The sequence below is a fragment of the Mytilus galloprovincialis genome, chromosome 2 (assembly GCF_965363235.1).
Source record: "Mytilus galloprovincialis chromosome 2, xbMytGall1.hap1.1, whole genome shotgun sequence".
Classification (NCBI taxonomy): Eukaryota; Metazoa; Mollusca; class Bivalvia; order Mytilida; family Mytilidae; genus Mytilus; species Mytilus galloprovincialis.
The window spans coordinates 113,393,094-113,416,781 of NC_134839.1; the positions used below are offsets into that span (position 1 = coordinate 113,393,094).

General features: G+C 32.4%; 1 protein-coding gene across 1 annotated transcript; it reads right to left on the reverse strand.

Annotated features, from left to right (window-relative positions):
* Window positions 1–1,439: 1,439 nt before the first annotated feature.
* On the reverse strand, window positions 1,440–22,594 carry LOC143062618 (perlucin-like protein). The gene is made up of 6 exons (XM_076234281.1): window positions 22,460–22,594; window positions 22,113–22,269; window positions 4,126–4,211; window positions 3,581–3,662; window positions 2,893–3,104; window positions 1,440–1,565 (listed from the first exon to the last, which is right to left on the reverse strand). Exons 1-6 carry the CDS (start codon window positions 22,592–22,594, stop codon window positions 1,560–1,562), a joined length of 678 nt encoding a protein of 225 aa, XP_076090396.1. The 3' UTR covers window positions 1,440–1,559.
* Window positions 22,595–23,688: the final 1,094 nt, after the last annotated feature.

Sequence of the window (23,688 nt, forward strand, 5' to 3'; positions counted from 1 at the left end):
TATAATATTGTAGGATTATATTTTATAATCATAACTTGACACCAACAGCTTAAATAACAATGATTTGATGGTCATTAGGATAAATCTAAAACCAAAATGACAAAGAGTTCTAAAATTTGACACTGCAAAACCTCACTTTTTTGGTAAAAGTCGTCAAGAAAATTTGCCTATTAGCGTTATTCAAAAAGGAGAGGCAAAACATACCAAGGGATATTCAAAATTAGGAGTCGAAAACAAACTGACAATGCCATGACAAAAAAGAAAAAGACAAAAAGGAGAAAAGACAAACAAAACACATAACATAGGAAAAACGAAAGACTGAAATAAAAAAAAACCGCCAAAAACCGAGAGAGATATTGGGTGCTCCACGGGTTGCAACCATGGTGGTGCTCATGGAAGTACAGATCCGGTGATCATTATAATTCGGTAGGCAACATTGGATTTATATTCTTAATAATTAAAATAGTAATTAAATTGAATATATCATTGAAGTGTATAATAAAAAAGAATCTTTATATTCCACCAACAAAGACATTTTTATGCAAGCGAAACATTATGAAAATATTTTTTGTAACTTCTGTACAAAAGAACGTTTGAATAATGTGCTTTTAAAAATCTTTTGTAATTAAAAATATAAAACTTTACGGAGAAGTAAAATAATTTTTATGATAATATTAAAACATTTATTTGAAGAATAGTTGAACCGAAATTATTTATGTTAGATATTCAGGGCTTATATATTATTAATGAGGAGTGCTATATTTCTAAGCAAAAGACACCCAGATGTAATCTTGGTCTTTCAAAGAATTCAACAGAAAAGAAAATATAAAGCTTTACCTTTATGGCCATTCAACAGAATTTGAACGATGTATGATCAAAATAAGGATTAATAAAAAAAATCCAAGTTAATTTCAAAAAGGTTGATCCATCAAATCAACATTAGACATGTCAATAAATGGAACGAATATACATCAGCAGTTAACTCCTGACTTGGTACATACGTTTGTGGGTTAAACCTGGTGTTATAGCTAGCTCAACCTACCACATGTATGACAGTTGTTTATGATACTTCTATTGCAAAATTGAGCGAGAAACCCATACTAACATATCAAAGTGACAATCATTGGGATCAACAAGCCAACACTGTATAAACTAATTATTCGTCATAGGCATACAACACAACTGACTTAAAAAAAAAGGTACATGCATTTTCCAAGAAAAACTGGTTTTACAGTTAGCTGTTTAGTATCATTTTGTTTGTATCTTTGTAGTTTATATCTTCTGCCATTGAAAGACCAGTCCGTTGTGATTACCCACTCTGTGACGGCCTTTGGAATTTCTTTGAGTATTTGTGGGCATTTTCATAAATACTTTAGATGGAAACAAATTAATCCTATACTTCTGTTTATTAATACAACAAAGTAAAAAATTATTTCTTTATTGTTCGTAAATTCATAATTTGCAGTATACATGATATAGATAAATATTTATAAAAATAGCTGAGGTAAAATTTCAGGTTGCTTCAGTTACAAGTTGTTGTTGTATACCAAATCGTATTACTATCCCTGAAATAGAACAAATAAAGCATAAAATGTTATTGTCTTAAAAGCAAAATGCTTGACCTTACCTGGGGCAGCATTAAATAAATATCACCAACATTTGCTATTTCATTCACAAATTTATTTCAAATCAATTCCTTTCATCTGGGAATATTAATGAATAGTTACTATTCCATTAACAAATTGGTTAAAATCACGCATTTGATTTCAAAATGACATTTTAATGATATAAATAATAATTTATTAATTTGGTGCGCTCGAAACCTTTTCTAGGTTAAATTTAACCAGAAAAAATAAAACCAGAAAATTTCAAAGCCGATGTATGAACACTTGAACAGTTAATCTATTTAACGAACAGGATATCAAAATAACATAAGACAAGTTTGTCAGGGGAGCCTAAGTTTTGTAACAACTCTACATGTATCGACTATCGTTAGATAATTAAACATATAGGTAAGTTTAAAGTCATTGCAATATCGAAGTTCTGACTACTAAACTTCTTATAACTAAAATTAGCTATAATATGTAATTTATGTATATTTATTGTATTTTCGTGTTAAACAAACTATTATACCAATTTGTGTTCACAAAATCTTTAATCATAATTTAAACCAGGAATGATTTTTACCAAATGTTTTTAGAGGCAAAAGCCAATATAACCCGAGAAAATCAACAACATATAGTGATACACGAATGTAAAAACTGTAACCGTTTTGTTTCGTTGGTTGACTTTGTCGATCATATGGTTTTGTTGGTATCATGGACTTTCCCATTATTTTAATTTACCTTGGAGCTCGATATTTTTGTAAATACTTTTTTTGTTTTTGGTAGAAATTTAGATTATCATTACAACTTCTAGATAATTGATGATATCTCACTGTAATGTTGTACAATGTATACACAAATGTTTACTAGCTTGATTTTCGTGAGAAGAATGAACACTCTGATTTTTTATGTTTTGTTTGTTTTATCCGTATGTCACGTCTCCAGATTAATATTATGTAAATTCACATGTAGATAAGTCTACGCGAATCGTGTATATGTAATGAGTTCACATTGCGATAAGACGTGTCACGGTACTTGTCTATCCCAAATTCATGTATTTGGTTTTGATGTTATATTTGTTATTCTCGTGGGATTTTGTCTGATGCTTGGTCCGTTTCTGTGTGTGTTACATTGTAGTGTTGTGTCGTTGTTCTCCTCTTATGTTTGGTGCGTTCCCCTCAGGTTTAGTTTGTTACCCCGATTTTGTTTTTTGTCCATGGATTTATGAGTTTGAACAGCGGTATACTACTGTTGCCTTTATTTATTTGATTCTCTCTTTTAAACTTACAGTTGATTTCTCACAAATAAAGTTGAAACGCTTGCTACACTTAATATCATTCCAGTTGTATGAAATGACCTTATGAATATGGGCGCAGTTTTCCTTTGCATTATTTGGTTCATTTACAGCCCATGAAGTAAAGGTCAGTGGAGATAAATCGGACACCCATTCCCATTGTCCATGAACCTCACGTGCGCCTATCCATCGTTGGTCATGTGTGACTGGAAAAAAAATCGCTATCATTATTTCTTCCCATAGTTAAGTTCGTGCCTTATATAGATATTTTCAACCTGTGTTTGCTAGTTGATTAGTTTAGCAGTTACTAAAATCAAATTCAAGTTATTCGCAAAATTTCTAATATGTGTATGCATGGAATCTATAATTTCGATGAGGTTTGTCAGAAAGAAATGATTTTCCTTTCTTTTTTTTTTTTTTTTTTGCAATATTGAAAATATTACATTTTTTCCTTTGAAATATATCTATAATCTTTTATGACTCAACTAACTAAAAATGAAAAATTATATCATATTAATTGCTAATAATTCGTTTCTTATTGAGCTTATTGTTATTATCATTACTATTTCTTTCTCTTGAATGTTTTTTCTATAAATAATGGAAGCAAAAAACACCAAGCAGAGAAAAGGTAGCACGTGTAACACTTCAGAAATCAGTAACTTTATATAATTTCTGTACAAACCTTCAGCCTGTCGTTTTATCCAAATATTTTCTGAGGCACTTTCAATTTTTACCAAATTACTTGACTTCTGTCTACATTCACGCTGAAAAACCCATCGTTATTAAGATTTAAAATACAGACACACACTAATATTCAACATATATGTAATATTCTTAAACGTGCCCATACCACCAAACGTGTCTAATTCCGTCTATTTCCTATTGTTGACCTACCGAATTGACTTGATTTGTACTATCACGAGTAACAAGACGGATGCCACAAGTGGAGTAGATTCCGGAGCACCTAATATTAGGCTTCAAAGACAAAACAAATATAAAAACTTTTAATCAATGACGGCAGGAAAGAAGGATAGAATTCCCGGGAAATTAAGGAACTCATGGGTTAGATCATTGACGTCACATGGTCCCGTTTGGTGGATGTTTTATACAAATATGTAATTCTGTTATAATCATGAATCTTTTTTTCTATAGATCTTTTGAAATAAGAAGTAAATGTTCACTATTCCAATGAAAAGAAGTTTGTAAGTGAGCGTTTTACGTGTTTACCTCAGCATTTATCCAAGTGTTGGAATTCTTACTGAAAAAGTAACAGCTTCCTTTGTACTTGAGCCATCCCGGTTCACATGTCTTTTCTGTATATGAAAAGGAAAATTCCGTATTACTTTAAACTAAAAAATCGAAAAGTTCATACAGAAACACTATATGTCCATTAAATAAATGGAATTTTATAATAAATTAAATGTATCTGCAGTTAACAATGTCCAAATCTATTTCAATGTAAAAACCACCTGAAGTAATAGCATGTACTCCAAATGCGTCGACATCTCCTGCCGCGCCTGCATCGTTCGTCATCCACATCCACGGAAAGCTGTATTGGTACCTCATGGTTTGTATAGACACTAGCGAACGTTTTAAACATAAGGATCTGTTACAAGAGAAATAAACTCAAATGTTCTATAGTTCATTATCACCTGCCGCGTAAGATCACTTTTCGCCATCATGTATTTGACACATTCACATTTCCTTTCTCAATTTTATTGCTTTTTTATATCATACTATTCTATAGAGAAATCATTACTCTGCAATGCATTGTATGCATATAAAAATAGGGAGCAGTGGTATGATTGGCTTATTTTATACATTATTTATCAAATATAGTATTATTAATTAGTTCATTTATTCATAAATAAATATAAATGCATATGACATTTAAGGAATATGAAGAAATAACATAGAGAATGTGATGCAGCTCCTATTCAGACTTTGTAAAACGTCACCAGTGTCTGAGCAGAAAATTGATGAACCAGGGGTATGTCAAAGAACGTCTCGTCCTTTTTCTAAAAAAGTTCATCGGAAGATACCCAGAACTTGTTGATAAATATTCCGTATCAACTCCACAAATAATACAAGATGGTCTTGAAGTATAGATTTTGCGTACTGACGTTTGTTGTCATCTTAATTACGTATTATAGTATTCTTTTATATGTCTTTTTTAGATATTCATTTGAAGTGACTCTGTGGTTACGTAAAACCACATACTTTGAACGGCAAAAATATTTCATTTATTGATATTACTTTTACTTAAGGATCTTGACATACTATGAATGACTAAACTATTTTATTCAATAAGACTACTTTTTCTGTTTAGTCTGTTTTTTATGATATACATTTGACGTGAAACTGTACTTATGTATCCCGTCATACTTTGAACCACACCATTATTTTATTTATTATTATTAGTTTTACTGTTAAATCTGGTTTTTGTTATATCTACTTTACGTGAGTCTGCATTTATGTATGCCGTCATACGACAAAATTATTTTTATGTCTAATGAAAGAAAACCTCCTACATAGTGTGCTGTACATAGTTATCTACATACAACCAGAAAAAAATCTTTCAAAATTTACCCCAAATACTCTAATAATATATATATTAGAGGTGTTCCTATTTAAAGGAAGCTAATACAGAGAAGAAGAAGAAGTCTACCTGTGCGAATTTCAAACGCGCAATTTTACACCAGTAATGAAAACCTTCTATCATTTATGGGTAGACTTTACATAGATAAATTCAGCCGTATTTGACGTGAAACTGTACTTATGTGTCCCGTCATACTTTGAACCACACCATTATTTTATTTATTATTTTTACTGTAAGTCTGTTTTTTGTTATATCTACTTTACGTGAGTCTGCATTTATGTATGCCGTCATACGACAAAATTATTTTTATGTCTACCTGTGCGAATTTCAAACGCGCAATTTTACACCAGTAATGAAAACCTTCTTTCATTTATGGGTAGACTTTACATAGATAAATTCAGCCGTATAAGAAAAGCAAAATGAGAATGTTAAATTTGATGTATGCCTTTTTGTGCTACTTTGTTACATTTGTTGTTTATGTAGTGATATTAAGATGATAACACAATATTGACTGTTGTACCCCTATTTTTGACATTTTTACTCTTTGAGTATGTTTGTTTTGTTCATGCATCGTTGACAATGTAATGGAATTTGATGCGACTGTCATACAAGTGAGAGGTTTAGCTAGCTATAAAACCAGGTTCAATCCACCATTTTCTACATTAGAAAATGCCTGTACCAAGTCAGGAATATGACAGTTGTTATCCATTCGTTTGATGTGTTTGGACTTTTGATTTTGCCTTTTGATTTTTGATTTTCCTTTTTGAATTTTCCTCGGAGTTCAGTATTTTTGTGTTTTTACTTTTCACGTAGCGGGCTATTTTAGAGTGTGCACCACATTTTTTTTAATTTTTCCATTTCTTATAATTTAATTCGTAATTCCATTTTAAACTGGAGTAAATCATGAAAAAACGTTGATGACGTCACGGTCACATGATAAAATTATGTCTATGGGCTGATAAACAAAAAAAAAAACGTCAGCCAATCGTTAGATGCGTTTCATCCAAAATTAAACTATTCATTCATGTAGAATCATGATGATAGATTATTACCTTTGTTTCGATAAGATCATCTTTACCTATTTTTTTATCATTTGTTTACAAAATATCATAATGTTGATTATTCTTTCAATAAAATGTTATACAATTACTGTCTTTTGATGAGGTGAATTTGTGGTTTTATTGACTTTTGAAAAACTGATATTCACTGAGGCCAACAGGCTGAAGTGAAAAACAGATTTTCAAAAGTCAATTAAACCACATATTTACCGAAACAAAAGACAGTAATTGTTTCATTCCATATTTCGAGAGAAGTGTATGTAAACGAAAATATTTACAAAAACCAATTGTACATCAAAGGTTTTTGTAACAAAATTAAACACGTAAAAGCACGCGACGTTTTGCGCGGTGAATATACTTTTTCCGCAGATGATTATGCTTATTTATTCAAAATCACATTCATATAGAAAACCCTACTAAAGTTTTAGCACTTTTTATTCCCCACTTAAGCATTGCTATATTATATGAGAATTTTATTTACTTACTTTTGAGCTTGTTTTCGATTGAAGTGAGTTGTTCTCTTACTTGTTTCAAAGTATCAATTACTGTTTCGTCTACCTTTGAAATACTGGCGACAAGCGGAATTATTGCACACAGAACTAATGTTAGTATTCCTATAGCACCCATGTTACTACTCTAGGAGGTGTGCAGGGTTTATCTAAAATCAATTGATTAAAGTTAAAACATAATTATTCATTTATATCTAAATGACATTTGCATAATTCTGGTTTTAAATAATGCTCTTTAATGCATATTTTGTTCGTCCGCTGACCGATTTTAACAGGGAAAGGTCGAGAAACGAAAAAGCTCATTTATCCCTGTCATATATTAATAAACTTTTTTAAATTAGAAATCACAACATAATATGTCTCAGGTCATGTCTTAATGTGTTACTCGAAGAGTACGCATCAATCAAAGTAATGAAAATGAATTCTGCATCATTCTACGAAGAGAAACACATTGGCCGCAGTTTTAAACAAAGGACAAATTGACGTAATTTTGGTTCTTAATTTTTCTTTTATATTTCATTCCTTTTATATAAATCAAGTTATAAATTAAGTAAGCTTACCTTTTCAGTTTATTCTGTTGCTAGAAACGATATGTTATGGTTTTATTGAAACATTTTCCCTTTATATATATTTTTTGGGGGAACCATCCCCCTGATTTGGGTTGTTTTGTTGGTTTTTAAAAAATGTAGTTTATTTATTAAAGAAACAATTCCGGGAAACGTTTTTATCATAACAATATTGTCGTTATTATTTAATTATGTTCTTACCTTCACCTACATAACAATGTATGTTTATTACTTATTACCTACAAACAAAAGTACATTTTTTATTGTTTCATAAACGAATTTATAGCGTGAGTACTAAATCTCTGAAGATATGTTGGTCATTGAAATTTGATAAAGAAACAAGCAAAGATTTGCTTTAATTTTTGTTTTTTTATAATCATAATAGTCTGTGGCGTTTTAAGTGTGTTACTTTGGGTCATGTTGGCTGCTTCTATTGTAATGCTGTGAGCCTGCTTTTGTCATAGGTTGCACTTCGTAAATACTGATGTTTCTCAAACCACGCCTCTTTTGGGGAGATATATAATATTCATGGATAATTAATTTTGTGTAAGTACTGGTTCCCAGTTAGAAACTGTGATTCTAAGTGTGTTATGATAGAATTAGTTTTTCTCTTATATCCCTATCTTTAGTTTTTGAAATATAAGATATACAAGAAAAAATCAGGATAGCTCTGACTTTTATCTAAACTGAAGTATAACTGCAAATAGAAATTTAGTTTTACTTACAAAAAAAAAAAGATAGAGCTAACTGGATAAAGAGACACATTTCACATTTTCTTGTTTATATTTCTTTGATTTGCTCCAAAGTAACATATAAAACTACAGAATTTAACGACTTTATGATAGGGAAAAAATGATAAAAGGTTCAATTGAAAGGTTTTAAGCACTGGGATCGAATATCTTCAATTTTTACTAATATGCTTGGTCTGTATGCCATTTTGTGCTTCTTTGTTACATATTTGTATGTGTGTGGTTTTTTTTTAGTGATTATGATTAAAGCACAATGTTGGCTGCTGTTTTATTGACAATTCTACCTATTATGTCTGTTTGTGTTGTTCAAGCATCGTTGTCAATATCATTTAATCATATGCAACTGCCATACAAGTGAGAGGTTTAGTTAGCTATACAACCAGGTTCAATCCACCATTTTCTACATAAGAAAATGCTTGCACCAAGTTAGGAATATGACAGTTGTTTTCCATTCGTTTGATGTGTTTGAGCTTTTGATTTGGCCATTTGGTTATTCCAATAGTCAGCACTTCGGTGTTGACATGAATATCAATTATATGATCATTTTAATAAATTTCCTGTTACAAAACTTTTAATTTTTCGAAAAACTGAGGATTTACTTATCCCAGGAATAGATTACCTTAACCGTATTTGGCACAACTTTTTGGAATTTTGGGTCCTCAATGCTCTTCAACGTTGTACTTCTTTTGCTTTATAACTATTTAGATCTGAGCGTCACTGATGAGTCTTATGTAGACGGAACGCGCATCTGGCGTACTAAATTATAAACCTGGTACCTTTGATAACTAGCTAGGGACTTTCCGTCAGAATTTTCCCCGGAGTTCAGTATTTTTTGTGATTTTACATTTTTTTCGATAACCAAATGTTGAGAAACATTAAACTTTATACTGCATACGAAAAGTAGGAGACGACAATATGACGTCATACGCGCGATTCAACGTTAGAGTCATCTGGCCATTTGGTCCTAGTGCTTAATACCTTTCAATCGTTTATGGATGGGTTTAACCTAAATAAATAAAATTCAAAAATAAGAAAGCAATGAATGAGGTTGTTGCATTTGATATATGTCATTTTGTGATTCTTTGATAAATATATATAAAAAAGAAGATGTGGTATGGTTGCCAATGAGACAACTGTCCACAAGAGACCAATATGACACAGACATTAACAACTATAGGTCACCGTACGGCCTTCAACAATGAGCAAAGCCCATACCGCATAGTCAGCTATAAAAGGCCCCGTTAGACAATGTAAAACAATTCAAACGAGAAAACTAACGGCCTTATTTATATAAAAAAAAATGAACGAAAAACAAATATGTAAAATATAAACAAACGACAACCACTGAATTACATTTGTCTTTATTTTTTATTTATATGCTTGGTCTGTATGCCATTTTGTATTTCTATTTTTCATGCTTGTATGTTGCTGTTTTTTGTGTGACTAGGTTATAGCACAATGTTGACTGCTATATTTTTGACATTTTTACCTGTCATGTCTGTTTGTTTTGTTCACGTATTGTTGTCAATGTAATGAAATTTGATGCAACTGTCATACAAGTGAGAAGTTTATCTGGCTTTAAACCAGTTTAAATCCACCATTTTCTACATACAAAAATGCATGTACCAAATCAGGAATATGACAGTTGTTACTCATTCGTTTGGTGTATTTGAGCATTTGATTTGGCACTTTCCTTTTTGAATTTTCCTCGGAGTTCAGTGTTTTTGTGATTTTCTTTTTTGGTATTCTGTGTCATCTCTTTTTGAAAACGCATTCTGGTAAAACCTGTCTTTTCGCACTTGTTTATTAATTTATATCAACGTTTAAATGAGCTATGAAGTTTGCTTAAATTTTTAAAACTATGTAGCTCGTAACGCAGTTGTACCTAAAATATAATTTCTATCGTTTTCAGGTTTTACAGAATAAGATTGTCTATCAAACAACAAGTATTATATTTGTTTAGCATATTATATATGGTTTATGTATACACATGTGAGTGTTTGCAGTATTTGGTCGACAGAGCTGAAGTAAAAGGTCTAATAATATTTTACTAAATTTTAAAATACTGAAAAGATTTTCTGTCGTCTAAATTAATGTTGAATATAAGCATTACTTTCTATTTCATATACTTGTTTAGTAACGATACTACCGTTTAATATGAAAAAGGTGATGTTAGGTAATCATCAATTTCACAAGACACTAAAGGACATTGACCATGTCAGTCACTAAGTGTACAATAACATGTCATAAGTGACTCAGTAATTGACTGAATAGGTTTTCATTTCTTAGAATTGTTTTCCATCTTCAGAAAGATGAGCAGATGGCTGAATCATAAATGATTTCGTCTAAAAAGTAATATCTTTTGATCCGAAGTTAAAAAAAACAACATGACTGTCAGTTCATTTTACCTTATTCCTACGCATTGCCGTCGGAAATCCTGTGCTGATGGGCAATGTAACTAATGAGCACAAGTTGTCTAATTTCAATCCTTATTTAGTCTCAGCATCCTGAAAGTCTACCGTCAGATATTATCAGTTTTTATGTGTAATTTCACTCCTTATTTAGTCTCAGCATCCTGAAAGTCTACCGTCAGATATTGTCAGTTTAGTCTCAGCATCCTGAAAGTCTACCGTCAGATATTGTCAGTTTAGTCTCAGCATCCTGAAAGTCTACCGTCAGATATTGTCAGTTTAGTCTCAGCATCCTGAAAGTCTACCGTCAGATATTGTCAGTTTTTATGGTAATTTCACTCCTTATTTAGTCTCATTATCCTGAAAGTCTACCGTCATATATTGTCCTGAAAGTCTATCGTCAGATATTGTCCTGAAAGTCTATCGTCAGATATTGTCCTGAAAGTCTACCGTCAGATATTGTCCTGAAAGTCTACCGTCATATATTGTCCTGAAAGTCTACCGTCAGATATTGTCAGTTCTTATGGACTTCACCTTTTTTAATTTACGTTTGCTTTCGGTATTTTTGTTTTTCTTTTATCCTCATACTTATAATTTTCCTAAATATGTCTTATTGTTTCCTTTGATCATCTATGTAAGTTGGATGCTTAATGGCTACAATAGGAAATCATTTGTTTTATAAATAGTATCATAGAGAAAAGTCTCCTAGAGAGAATTTCCTCTTTGTTCATTAAAACTCCATGTGAGGTTCCACTAAATTGTCTGTACGTATATAGCTATTTCATTTAAGATTATTAAAAGTTATAGAGCTACAGTTTTTTAACTGAACCCTTATGTGATTCATTGACATCTGAAATTATTTAGGTAAGCATCATATTTTTATCTTTCTCCATTTTACTTTGTAAACAAGCATATTGTATTATAAAGATGTGTTATCATGTGGAAAATAAAGCATAATTGGTTAAACTCTGTCATTAGAATTTAAATGGGCCATATAAGATGAATTTAATGAAAGTAGAAATGCACTATTATAGAATTCAGAAAGAGATTCTTCTTTTTGTTTATATAAAATAAAACATCATCTACCATGCAATCAAATGTATTGGTTAAGTGTATTCCCTCATAAAAAAAAACAACATTGAAATCCTTTGACTGTTCTAGGAAATGTTTTCAGTACAGCGCCTCTGACGTACATAATTGTAATCCTGGTATCTATGTTGAGTTTATATATTGCTGAAGACTGCATGTTAACAAGCACAACACATTTCATTGACAAATACTTATTGTTAAATACTGCAAGTTAACAAATAGGTAAAATAATTGCAATATTATTCATTGAAATAGTGTCCATCTTGTTTCTAAACTAATTCAATATCGTCTAACGCTAGACTACAGAACGACAACTCAGTCATGATTGATATAAGAAAGTTTTGATTTAGGAATGGTGATGTGATCTGTCAATTATAATTACTTTGAATAAAGGAAACAATTGTATACCTCGGTTCAAAAATCATAAATCGGCTGAGAGAAAACAAATCCGGGTTATAAACTTAGGCCGAGGGTAACGCATGAACTATAAGAGTCAATCAATTAAACAACAGAAACAATGAAGTCTATCAAAAACAAACGCCAACATGATGAACATACATAGAAACGAAATATTTGAAAACAACAGCCATATTCCTGTCTTCGAACAAGATATTTTAAGATAAATGGTGGGTTGAATCAGGAACATATATATTGACGAACGAACAAATTCACACTTATAATAAAATTTTTAACTTGAGATAAAACTTGTGTATGTAATTGTTTGGTAATAATGTGGTTGTTTATTGAGCAATCTCGATGGTTTTGCTGTTAGACGTTTCCAAAATCAATAAATCTCGCGAAGTCACAAGAAGTTCTGAGTTTCATAATTTTTTTACTGTAAAGCCTATCAGATTCATTGCCAGTTAGATATACTGTTTCCAGATGGAATCTAGTTTTATGGCTAACCAAACCATCCGCTAATATAGCAATGCAAAAACATATCTCTTAAATGAAAACACAAACAAACAAATGCAAGAACGCTCAGCACAGCGAAACACATTAATGAATAATATAATAGTACATTTCAACATGTAAAATGCAGAATAACAACGGATATATATGACATGTAAAACATATTTTTAATCGCCAGATAGGAGATCATTTGCTGGCATTGAAGGGATATTTAATGAAAGAAGTAACGATAGTTGATGTCATACAAGACTTATTAAAAACATTAAAACATTATTTAGAAATAAGCAACAAACAACATTGTGCTTTGGTTGGTCAAATGAATGTTTTGATGTTAGTCCCCGAGGGTATCACCAGCCCAGTAGCCAGTACTTCGGTACTGGCGTGAAAATACGGATTTGTTTGTGTTATTTAAATTTGCTGTTACAAAATGTTAGAAATTATTATAAATTAAGGAATGCATCTCCCTCATGCAAAGCTCTGATTCCTCTCACGGATTTGGCTATACTTTTTGGACCTTTCGGATTATAGCTCTTCACCTTTTATATATAAGCTTTGGATTTCAAATATTTTGGCCACGAGCATCACTGACGAGACATGTATTGTCGAAATGCACATTGGGGGCAGGAAAATTGGTACCGTTAATGTTATTTGATTTACATCACCATATTGTTTGATTTATTTTTTGTCAATAAATCCAGAAGAAATTACACTATTTTGACAAGTCAAATTAATGATGCAATAAGTCACGTATGCATAACTATCAATTAACGATACACATTATTGCTATAATGAGCAAAAATAATTTCAAACAAAACTTATAACGGTAGTTATTTTCATGTTTGATAAAATATTGCAGTTTTGTGAGAATTTAATTACTGAAATGTTATGTTTATTTCTCCGGAGAATCCTTGAAAAGATATTCGTACAAATTGTATCAATGTGAATCTAATTTTTAGAGTAGCTAGTGTTTCTCTGATGGATGGTGTGTCTGTTTAGAGTAGCTAGTGTTTCTCTGATGGATGGTGTGTCTGTTTAGAGTAGCTAGTGTTTCTCTGATGGATGGTGTGTCTGTTTATATCTATGTGAATCTATTTTTTAGAGTAGCTAGTGTTTCTCTGATGGATGGTGTGTCTGTTTGATACTGTTATGGTAAAATAAATAATTCGAAGAGAAACAATGTTCTGCTTAATCTAAAATAGCCATAATAGGATTAACGTGAAGGATCTGTTTCTATCTATTTACAGGTAAAAATGCTAGTTCTGATTTTAGTATTTGTATTGAAAACAGGCATGGTTCGACCACAGGGAACAGATTTGTTATCTGCAACAACAAACCTTTTTCCGCCCAATCAAAACAATCACTCACGGATCAATGGTTTAACAAGTATAAAAGCCGAGGACAAAATACATTTAGAATCAACCACTAAACTGAGTCTGTCAACGGACACACACTGTCTATCTTCAACTATCATTGTAAATCTGACCTCGGAAGATATCGCGATTTCCTTAATAACAAATGATTCAAATAATGGACTGATAAAGAAAAATGGCAATAGAAAAAAAGGAAACGATATGGATGGCGTAATTGATTATGTAAAATATGTACAGAACGTGTATGTCTTACCGCCACTCTGCATGGCTGGAATAGCGGGAAACACGGTCGTTGGAACAGTTTTATTCAAACAAAGAAGCCTGAATTCGTCTTTCATTTACATGTTTGCTATGGTTGTCGCTGACATATTAAGTTTGATATCAGATCTGTTCATTTCTGCAGGAACTATAATCGAAAAGTATACCACATCAGAACGTTTGCGGAAACATTCACTTGAAATGAGTCATTGGAGCGGAGCGTTAGTGTCGTTTACATTTCGCTGCACGGCTATAAATATTGTGTGCATTCTTTCAATAGAAAGATTCATTGCAATATCTTATCCATTTCATCTCAAATCCGCCTTAACCGTCAGATTCCCTCTTACTTTTGTTTTTCTTGCGTTTCTCGTTGGTATTTTTGCTAATATAGCAAAACCGATAAATATTAAATTCATGGATATCCAGAAAGGCAATACAAGTGTTTATGGAGCGGTTAGAACGGACTTTTATGTAGCCAATAAGAAGATCATGAATACAGTGGTATTTTCCCAACGACTCTTCACCGGACCTGTCCAGATTATTATGTTTTGTGTGATGAACGCGCTCATAATACGCGTCATGTTTCGAAGTAGAAAAAACATGGGCGTAATAAAGGCTGTAAATTCAACAATGATAAGTGATCGAAAGCATTTACAGGTCAAGCTTTGCAAACTATTCCTAGTTCTCTGTGCTTGGAACATACTAGCATTTTTACCAAATTCTATTTTATTGATTATTGCAAGGTTTTTCCCAAAGCTTGGACTAAGTAATTTAAGATCGTACACAGCGTGGCTTATTGGGGACAGTGGTGATATTCTCCGCGTTATAAACAGTGCGAGTGATTTCATTTTTATTATTCTTATGTCCTCAAATATTCGAAAATCCTTCTATAGTATGTTTAAGTGCAAAACTAAGTAACCTAAACAATAACGTTTATCACTTTCAACATTACAGCTCACTCCTTTAACAATAAGCCATCAACTATAGCATGTCTGGGCATATATAAACCCAGTTGATGGAATAAAATTTATGATGCGTGGAGCTGATGTGAAAATGAATTTCGTATCAAGCTAGCAATTGTTGACACTGTTCCAAAGTAAATGAAGAGATATACAAATGTTCATGGATGTCATAGTTTTTTAGAGAAAGAAACAGTAGGAAAAAGTGTCCATTTGATCTGCAGTATCACATTTCTATTCTCATATTGAATTTGGGTATAACTTATATGTCCAATGGCTGTTCTTAGTGAGAAAAAATTGTAGTTCATAAATTCTTCCGTATACTGTGTAGATCAATAGTTATGCCAGTAATGTTTTGTATGTTGAAGTTGTTTTTGTGTATGATAATAAATGTTGTAAAGCACAGAATAATTCAAATATATTTTTTTGTTAATTTCCTACATAAGAAAATACCTTTACTTAATTAGGAATATGACAGTTCATTCTTCTGATGTGTTTGAGCTTTGATTTTGCCATTCGATTAAAGCCTTTCTGTTTTAAATTTTCCTCAGAATTTCGGTAGTTTTTGTTATTTTACTTTTAACTAAAACAGAACAGTGAAGCACGATTTTACAGTTATCATAATCAGATAAAGTTCAACAATAACATTTTTTGTCTCGGTTCATTTGTTGATATGGTATTATCTTTTATAGATTATAATTACCGTTGTTTGTCGTGCGTGGTGCCAGTAGCTCACTTATAGAGGTTTGTGTATTAAACTAATTAATTGTTTTCCTCTTATATTTAATGTGTTTCCCTCAGTTTTAGTTTTTAACCCGGATTTTTTTTTTCTCAATCAATTTATGACTTTCGAACAGCGTTATACTACTGTTGCCTTTAATTAACCCCTCATCATGTTTATGTGTCTGTAAAAAGTCAGAAACTTGAATGCCTTTTTTTTTTTTAAATCAAGCATTTCTTGTGGGTTTTTTTTCTATGCATTATTTTAACGTTGTTATGGAGATTACATTATTGTATAGATGTTTGATTTTATACGGAAACGATATAACCTATTATGCTTGTTTGTTTTGCTCTAACATTTCTTTTTATCTAATGGAATTTTATGCGACTTTCATACAAATGAAAGGTTTAGATAACTATAGATAAAGGCAAAAGTAGAATACAGCTGTACGAAATTCATAAATCGATTGAGAAAAACCAAATCAGGGTTATAAACTAAAACTGAGAGAAACACATCAAATATAAGAGGAGAACAACGAAACGATAGAAACACAACACTAAAATGCAACACACACAGAAAACAAGGTTAAATCCACCATTTTCTACATAAGAATAATTTTATAAAGTCAGGAATATGACAGTTATTTTCCATTTGTTTGATGTTTTTGAGCTTTTGGTTATGCCATTTGATATGGAACTTTTCGTTTTGAATTTTCCTCAGTATTTTTGTTATTTTACTATATTCAACTTTTGGTATCCATCAGTCAATCAAAACTAGGAAACTGTGTGAAATTAATTAGGGAACAACAAGCTTACTTAAGATCAATGTTTATTCAAAATAATAAATATATACGTCTTGGTATTAGAAAATCTCGAGACACGATACCGTGTACACAATTGACAAGAACTCGTAGCCATATACAGTTTAGGAAAAAATGTTTTGTCTGAACCAGAATTTACAATCGCCAGACATCCCATTTGTATGATCGTCGACAATCATGTATGTCCTAGTTATTTGCTTAAAGTCATTATGCGTGTAACATCGTATCTACATTCCACAAAATTCAAACAAACTTCCATGACAAATTAAAGGGCTTCGTGCTTTCTGGCATTCTCTCACACATATATACATTTTAACATTCAACAAGATTTATCGTAAAAAAATTAATATTAGAACTACAATTGTGTGTATATAATAAATATATAAAGCAAAATGTCCTGACATGAAAATAGATCATTTTTACTCATTTTTATAAGACAATTTGAGTTCATAGGATTGTAAGTTCAAGAGGCTAATACCATCAACGTCTTGCATTACTAATATAGCATATTTCATTACATTAAGCATTCAAAAGTAACTTCAGCTTTCCTGTTTTTGTCTTCCTCAGATGCTGTCACCTGTAGTTCTGTGTACCCAAAATGCATTTGTACTTTGATATGCCTTCTCTTTCCACGATCGACGTTCGGAATTGGGACAGTAAGCATGCCTAGACGACGAACGCCTTTGTCAATAGTGTATTCTGGGTTTACCTTTTCAGATTCATACACTTCGACCGTTGCCTCGGTGTCAGTTGACCTAGTCGGACTGCACAGGATTGTATACGTAGTTTTACCTACTGTGAGAGGATCACCTTTCTTTGCAATTGTTTTGAATATGTCGCTGCATATTTCTCGTCCTTCAATTAAACATTTTAGCCTTTCTGGATGTTTCTTGTCGTCGTATGGTACGTTTACAGTTATTCCATATGTACGTGGACAAATGCGCTCACTGATTAGTTCCGGATTATGTCCGAACATAACAGCTCCTTTAAGTACAGCCAAAACTGCATCTTGTGGGCAAATAATTTCAAGATAATGAAATTCCTTTTTGACTCGTTCAAATAAAAATGGCGAGTCAGAAAACCCCCCTACCATCAATATAGAGGTTATATGTCGTCCCTGTCTCTTTTTTAGTGTTGGTGTTAAGAGACTTTGAACATGTGAAATGATAGAATCCACTGATTTCAAAAAGAACCTGTTCACAACTCCTGGCTCATATCGGAGCTTTTCGTTCGTAGCAGTCACAGTTTTGCAATGAACTGATTTCTTTAGGTCTTCTTGAAAGGATTGAGATTTGCGGATTTTACAGTATGTTTGATATAAAGATTGTGGATATGGAATAGTTGTCTTTGGTTTTTGTGATTCTTTTATACCCCTCTTCTTTGCTTCAAACTTTCTTTTGATATCTAAGAAATCTTCCGGTCATTGTTTAATATATTTTTCCCATACATCCTTGTCAAATAAATCTTTCAAAAAACTTTCATATTCTTGATCTACAAAAGTTCCACCCCAAGGACCTCCACTTGGTTCACTTAATTCCTTAAGTTCAGAATCATTTTGTACTTCATATGACGTAACGTCGATTGTTCCACCTAAAATAATTAGAATAATTATATATGATTGGAAACAAGATCGAATGTGGCTTTTGGAAAAATTGTTTGTTTCAAACAAGAAGGAACCTTTATCGCTTACTTGTGGTCTGAGTAGTCTGTTTCACTAGCCTGTCAACACATATGTTGTGAGTACGAATCCCGTATACGAAGGCAGGTGCAAATATAAACTGACCGCCTCGCAATAGCATGATAGTGGTGAAATTTGCGTTTATCCACGGCCGACACTCGGCTAACCGAGAGATTGGTCGGTTAATCTATATTGAGTATGCGGCTATATGAGCGATTGGTCTGTTAATCGGGTTGGTTATACTTCTGTTCAAAGTAAAACGCTTAATTTAATGTTAAACTCTATTAAATATACAGATTTTTGGCATATTATAAGAACCAAATAAAAAAAAGAAAAGTGTCTGACAAAATGATATCTATCATAGAACATTTTGCACTTGTAAAATCATTTCTTAGTCTGCGCAGTTTTCAGTAAAACTAAAAGGCGTCGCGAAAGTATGTCGTATTTATGCTTATACGCATAGCCATTTTTTTAATAAAAGGCGAAACAAATAAATTTAGATATCATTTAAAGGACAAAAAAAAGTACGGTGGTTCTAAAAAATAAATTGACATTAGTAAATATTTCATAATTGTAAAATAACGTGAATAATACCACGTTTTAGTGAAAATTAATGGGAATAAAGTCTGTTAATGGGTTGGGCAATTGAAATTGTGTCAATTAAGAGTTATTTAGCCAATAATTTTGCTACCTTTATATTTTCCCCTTAAAAAATTAAGAATGAGATGTTTCTGAGGAAAACAAAAATGACAATACGGTACCACAGTATCCTAGAAGGAGCATTTTTATTTTGACTTTCTTTGCATTTGATCGAAGGGTGTGTCACTTCAATATAGCGTGATATGGATTGGCCTCTGGAATATGCATGAATTTTTTATTGACGTTTTCAATCAGCCTTAATTTTTGTGTCTTTTCGAAGTAGCACGTTCTCAATTCCGACTGAAAGTGTCTTTCTACTACAACACAGGGTACATACAACGTGTTCTCGTTCACATATGAACATGATATTTGTCACTGGACGTTAAACCTTAATTCGTCGGCATCATCCAATTGGTTCTTTTCTTCTATTACAAATCACGTTAAAGAAGTAAACGGAATGGAGCGAATGCAGCTACACTTGGTTATTTTAAGTTTCAATTCATTTTATTCCGTTTAGTTCCTTTCTACATAAGTGCAGAGGAGAATTACAGTTGTCTATAGTGGCCGGTGAAGTCCATTTCGCGTTTTCGCGATTTCGCCTTTCATATTCTATAGGGCGAAAACGCTATATCGCGAAAATGCGAAATCGCGAAATCGAAAACGAGAAATCGGTTTCGCGTTTTCGACTTCGCAATTTAGCGTTTTTGCCATATAGAATATGTAAGGCGAAAATGCTAAAGCGCTAAAACGCAAAATGGCATTAACCTGCCACCATAGTTGTCCGCATGTAAACTTCTAGAATTTGTCACCAATATAAGTACATCGCAATCCGTTACTGTTTCAACAGCCATCGGTGTTTCATGTGTGTATTCCTAAACAAGTATTATTTTTCTCTCGTTTTTAGCAATGTATCACTCTCTACTATTATTCTATATTCTGCGTTTCCATCCAGATTCTCGTGTATACCATGAGGGTCCGGATTGGGGGTATTGTTTATTTCTGTATTCTTTAAATTGTTATGTCATTTTTTTCTACATTTTATTTATCTTACTCATTATTCTTTCTTTATTTTTCATATTGTGTCATCCCAATATACTTTACTTAGTGATGTTTAGTTACATTACGACGTTTATCTCTGATTTATATACTGGTTATCAATGTAGATGACAATGTGTTGTTTCCGTATATGTTGTGTTTTCATTGCTCATGTGTTGCTTTCGAATATTTTAGCCGCTCGTCTTGAGCCTACTCATTTGATCCGATAACACCCCATATAGCAATAAAATTATACTTTTATTGCCTTTCATAACTCTTAACAGACCAATTAACAGACCGGGTTTTTTACATCCGACCGATTAACAGACCAGGTTTTAAGTAAAGATTGATTTATGTCACCAAAATACAGATTTTCGTGTAGATTTTTCACACAATAATATCAATATGGTTAACAAACATAATGCCTTTCTTTTTTCGATGTTCAAAATATTGAATGCAAGTAAATTCAACCAATGTGTCATTTTGTGTACATTTTATGTGTGTAAAATGTGTATACATTTATTGATGATTAACCCGCCTTTTCATTTAATAGATCGTACATCGAAGCTAGAAAAATAATAATTACACCACTGAATTCAGTACATTGAATTGTTTTGTAAGACATGAATATTTTTTATGATGAAAATATATTTAGAAAGTTATACAATTAATCATGAACTTTCAATGATTTTCTCGATAACACCTGATTAACAGACTTTAGCCAACCCGATTAACAGACCAACGGCCGATATAGCCGCATACTCAATATAGATTAACCGACCAATCTCTCGGTAAGCCGAGTGTCGGTCGTGTAATCGCCAATTAATCAAAAAAAATAATCAAACAGTTCAAATACATATGACAGTTCTTGTCCATTCGTCTTTGATGTGTTTTGCTGTTTGATTTTCCATATGATTATGAACTTTCCGATTGAATGTTCCTCTGGGTTCATTATTTCTGTGATTTTACTCTTTACATGTATCATTGATATGGTCATAATTATAAATTAAAAGTTAACAAAACGTTCTTAATTTTCATTTTTAATTGATTGGGCTTCTGTAGACGAAATGTCTGGCGCATATACAAAATTCCAATCCTGGTATCTATGATGAGTTTATGTCCATACCATTATATTTGTGCATGAGAAGAAAATCTTATTGTTATGGTTATTAAAACAAACATGACATTCAAAAGAAAAACAAATAGTACGTACCTTAACCCTTTTTACAGATCACGAGTCTACGGTGTATATATGAGCGGCTCACCTTTAATGTTGCAGGCTACTGTTAAGTTATCAAAAGTACCAGGATTATAACTTAATACGCCAGACGCGCGTTTCGTCTACATAAGACTCATCAGTGACGCTCAGATCAAAATAGTTTAAAAGCCAAACAAATACAAAGTTGAAGAGCATTCAGGACCCAAAATTCCAAAAAGTTGTGCCAAATACGGCTAAGGTAATCTACTCCTGGGGTAAGACAATCCTTAGTTTTTCGAAAAATTCAAAGTTTTGTAAACAGAAAATTTATAACAATGACCATATAATTGATATTCATGTCAACACCGAAGTGTTAACTACTGGGCTGAAGATACCCTCGGGGACGAAACGTCCACCAGCAGTGGCATCGACCCAGTGGTGTAAATAGTTATCAAAGGTACCAGGATTATAATTTTATACGCCAGACGCGCGTTTCGTCTACATAAGACTCATCAGTGACATATGCTTTCTCACCTCGAATGACAGAGCCGTATAAACAATTTTACTTACACAACAATATAATTTCGTTCAGATACTTCTTCTTTACAGCTACTCAAAAAAATGTTAAACATGTAAAACCTACCTCCACAGTCTAGAACCAAGAACTGATGACCTGCGTCAAAAGATTGAAGACTACATTCCTCTGTTCCTTCTTTCCTCTGCACAGTTGCCTCTTTACAATAAATAGCAGCCGCTTCCGGTTCATATGCAAGAGTTAAAAAGTCTTCATCTATACCAGCCTTCAAAAATGTATAAAACTTACACTTAAAGTTTCACTTTTAGACTATAAACATTTCATTTAGGCACTCTCTGAATGTGAATGCCGTTCGTGCTGATCTGATGAGTCTAGCCACTTCAAAAATAATTTTTACAGCTTGATCTTATGTCGCTATTACAATTTATCCCCAGGTGAAAGTGTTTCGTGCTCACAAAGAAGTTTAACCCTTCAACAATACATAATGCCTGACCCAAGTCAAGAGCCCGTAATCCAGTGGTTGTCCTTGGTTGCTGTCTTCTATATTTGGTTAAATCTGGTGAATGGCTTTTTAAACAAATTGTCGGCATTCCTATGAAAACGACCTGTGAGCCTCTCCTTGGCGACCTCTTATTATTATATAAATCGGAGTTCCGTTAGACCCTTAACAACAACAATAAGATCAGAGAAGCCGGCTCATTTAAATGCACATTCAGATTTATAAGTATTGTTCTATCCTGTAACAATCCAAACTTTTCAGAACTAGATATTAAAGACAAAACAGACACGGCTTTCTTCGCCTCACTTTTAGACTTATAATTCGAATTTGACTTACGCGGTCATCTCAGTACAAGAATATATGACAAACGAGACGATTTTAGTTTTGAAATTATCAATTTCCCCCACCTTAGTTGAAATATACCAACTTCACCTGCATCTTGGATATATATTTCCCACCTTAATCGGTACTCAAAAGCTGGCAGCTGCTACTCAGACTTTGTAAAACGTCAACAGTGTCTGAGTAAAAAGTTGATGAACCAAAAGTATGTTAACGAGCGTCTCTCCCTTTTAATTAAAACAATAAACTGAATCCCTACATACAACTCCAATTGATTCCGTCTAGGAATATGCCTTCGAAAAACTATTACGTATATGAAAAAGAAGATGTAGATACCATTTCTGAATTGTTAATGGCTGTAAGGTCACTGATACTAATAAAAATTTAAACAGGCCTATGAACTCTCATGCTTTGTATATATAAAAAAGAAGATATGGTATGATTTCTAGTGAGACAACTCTTTACATGAGACCAAATGACACAGAAGTTAACAATTATAGATCACCATTGCACATCTAATGCACTAGTTAACTGCCCTTTATTCTAAAAATGTTGGTCATTTTTCCGAGTCAATAACTGACCTAGTAAACCAAAGAGGCCGACGCAGAGGTGTTAGGGAATGTGCAGTTACATCAGAACAGGGGTTTTACATTTAAGATTAAAGAAACACAGTTTATATCGCTATCTATTCCTCCCCGTGTCAACTTTTAATGAACAGCTTAATAAGAGAAATTATTATCATGATACTTTTTGCAAAGATGAATATTCACATCCAGTTCTGTTGCCAATTGTAATAGGCCCAAAGACTTATAACGGTGCCCTATATTATTGGTTACAGATAATCAA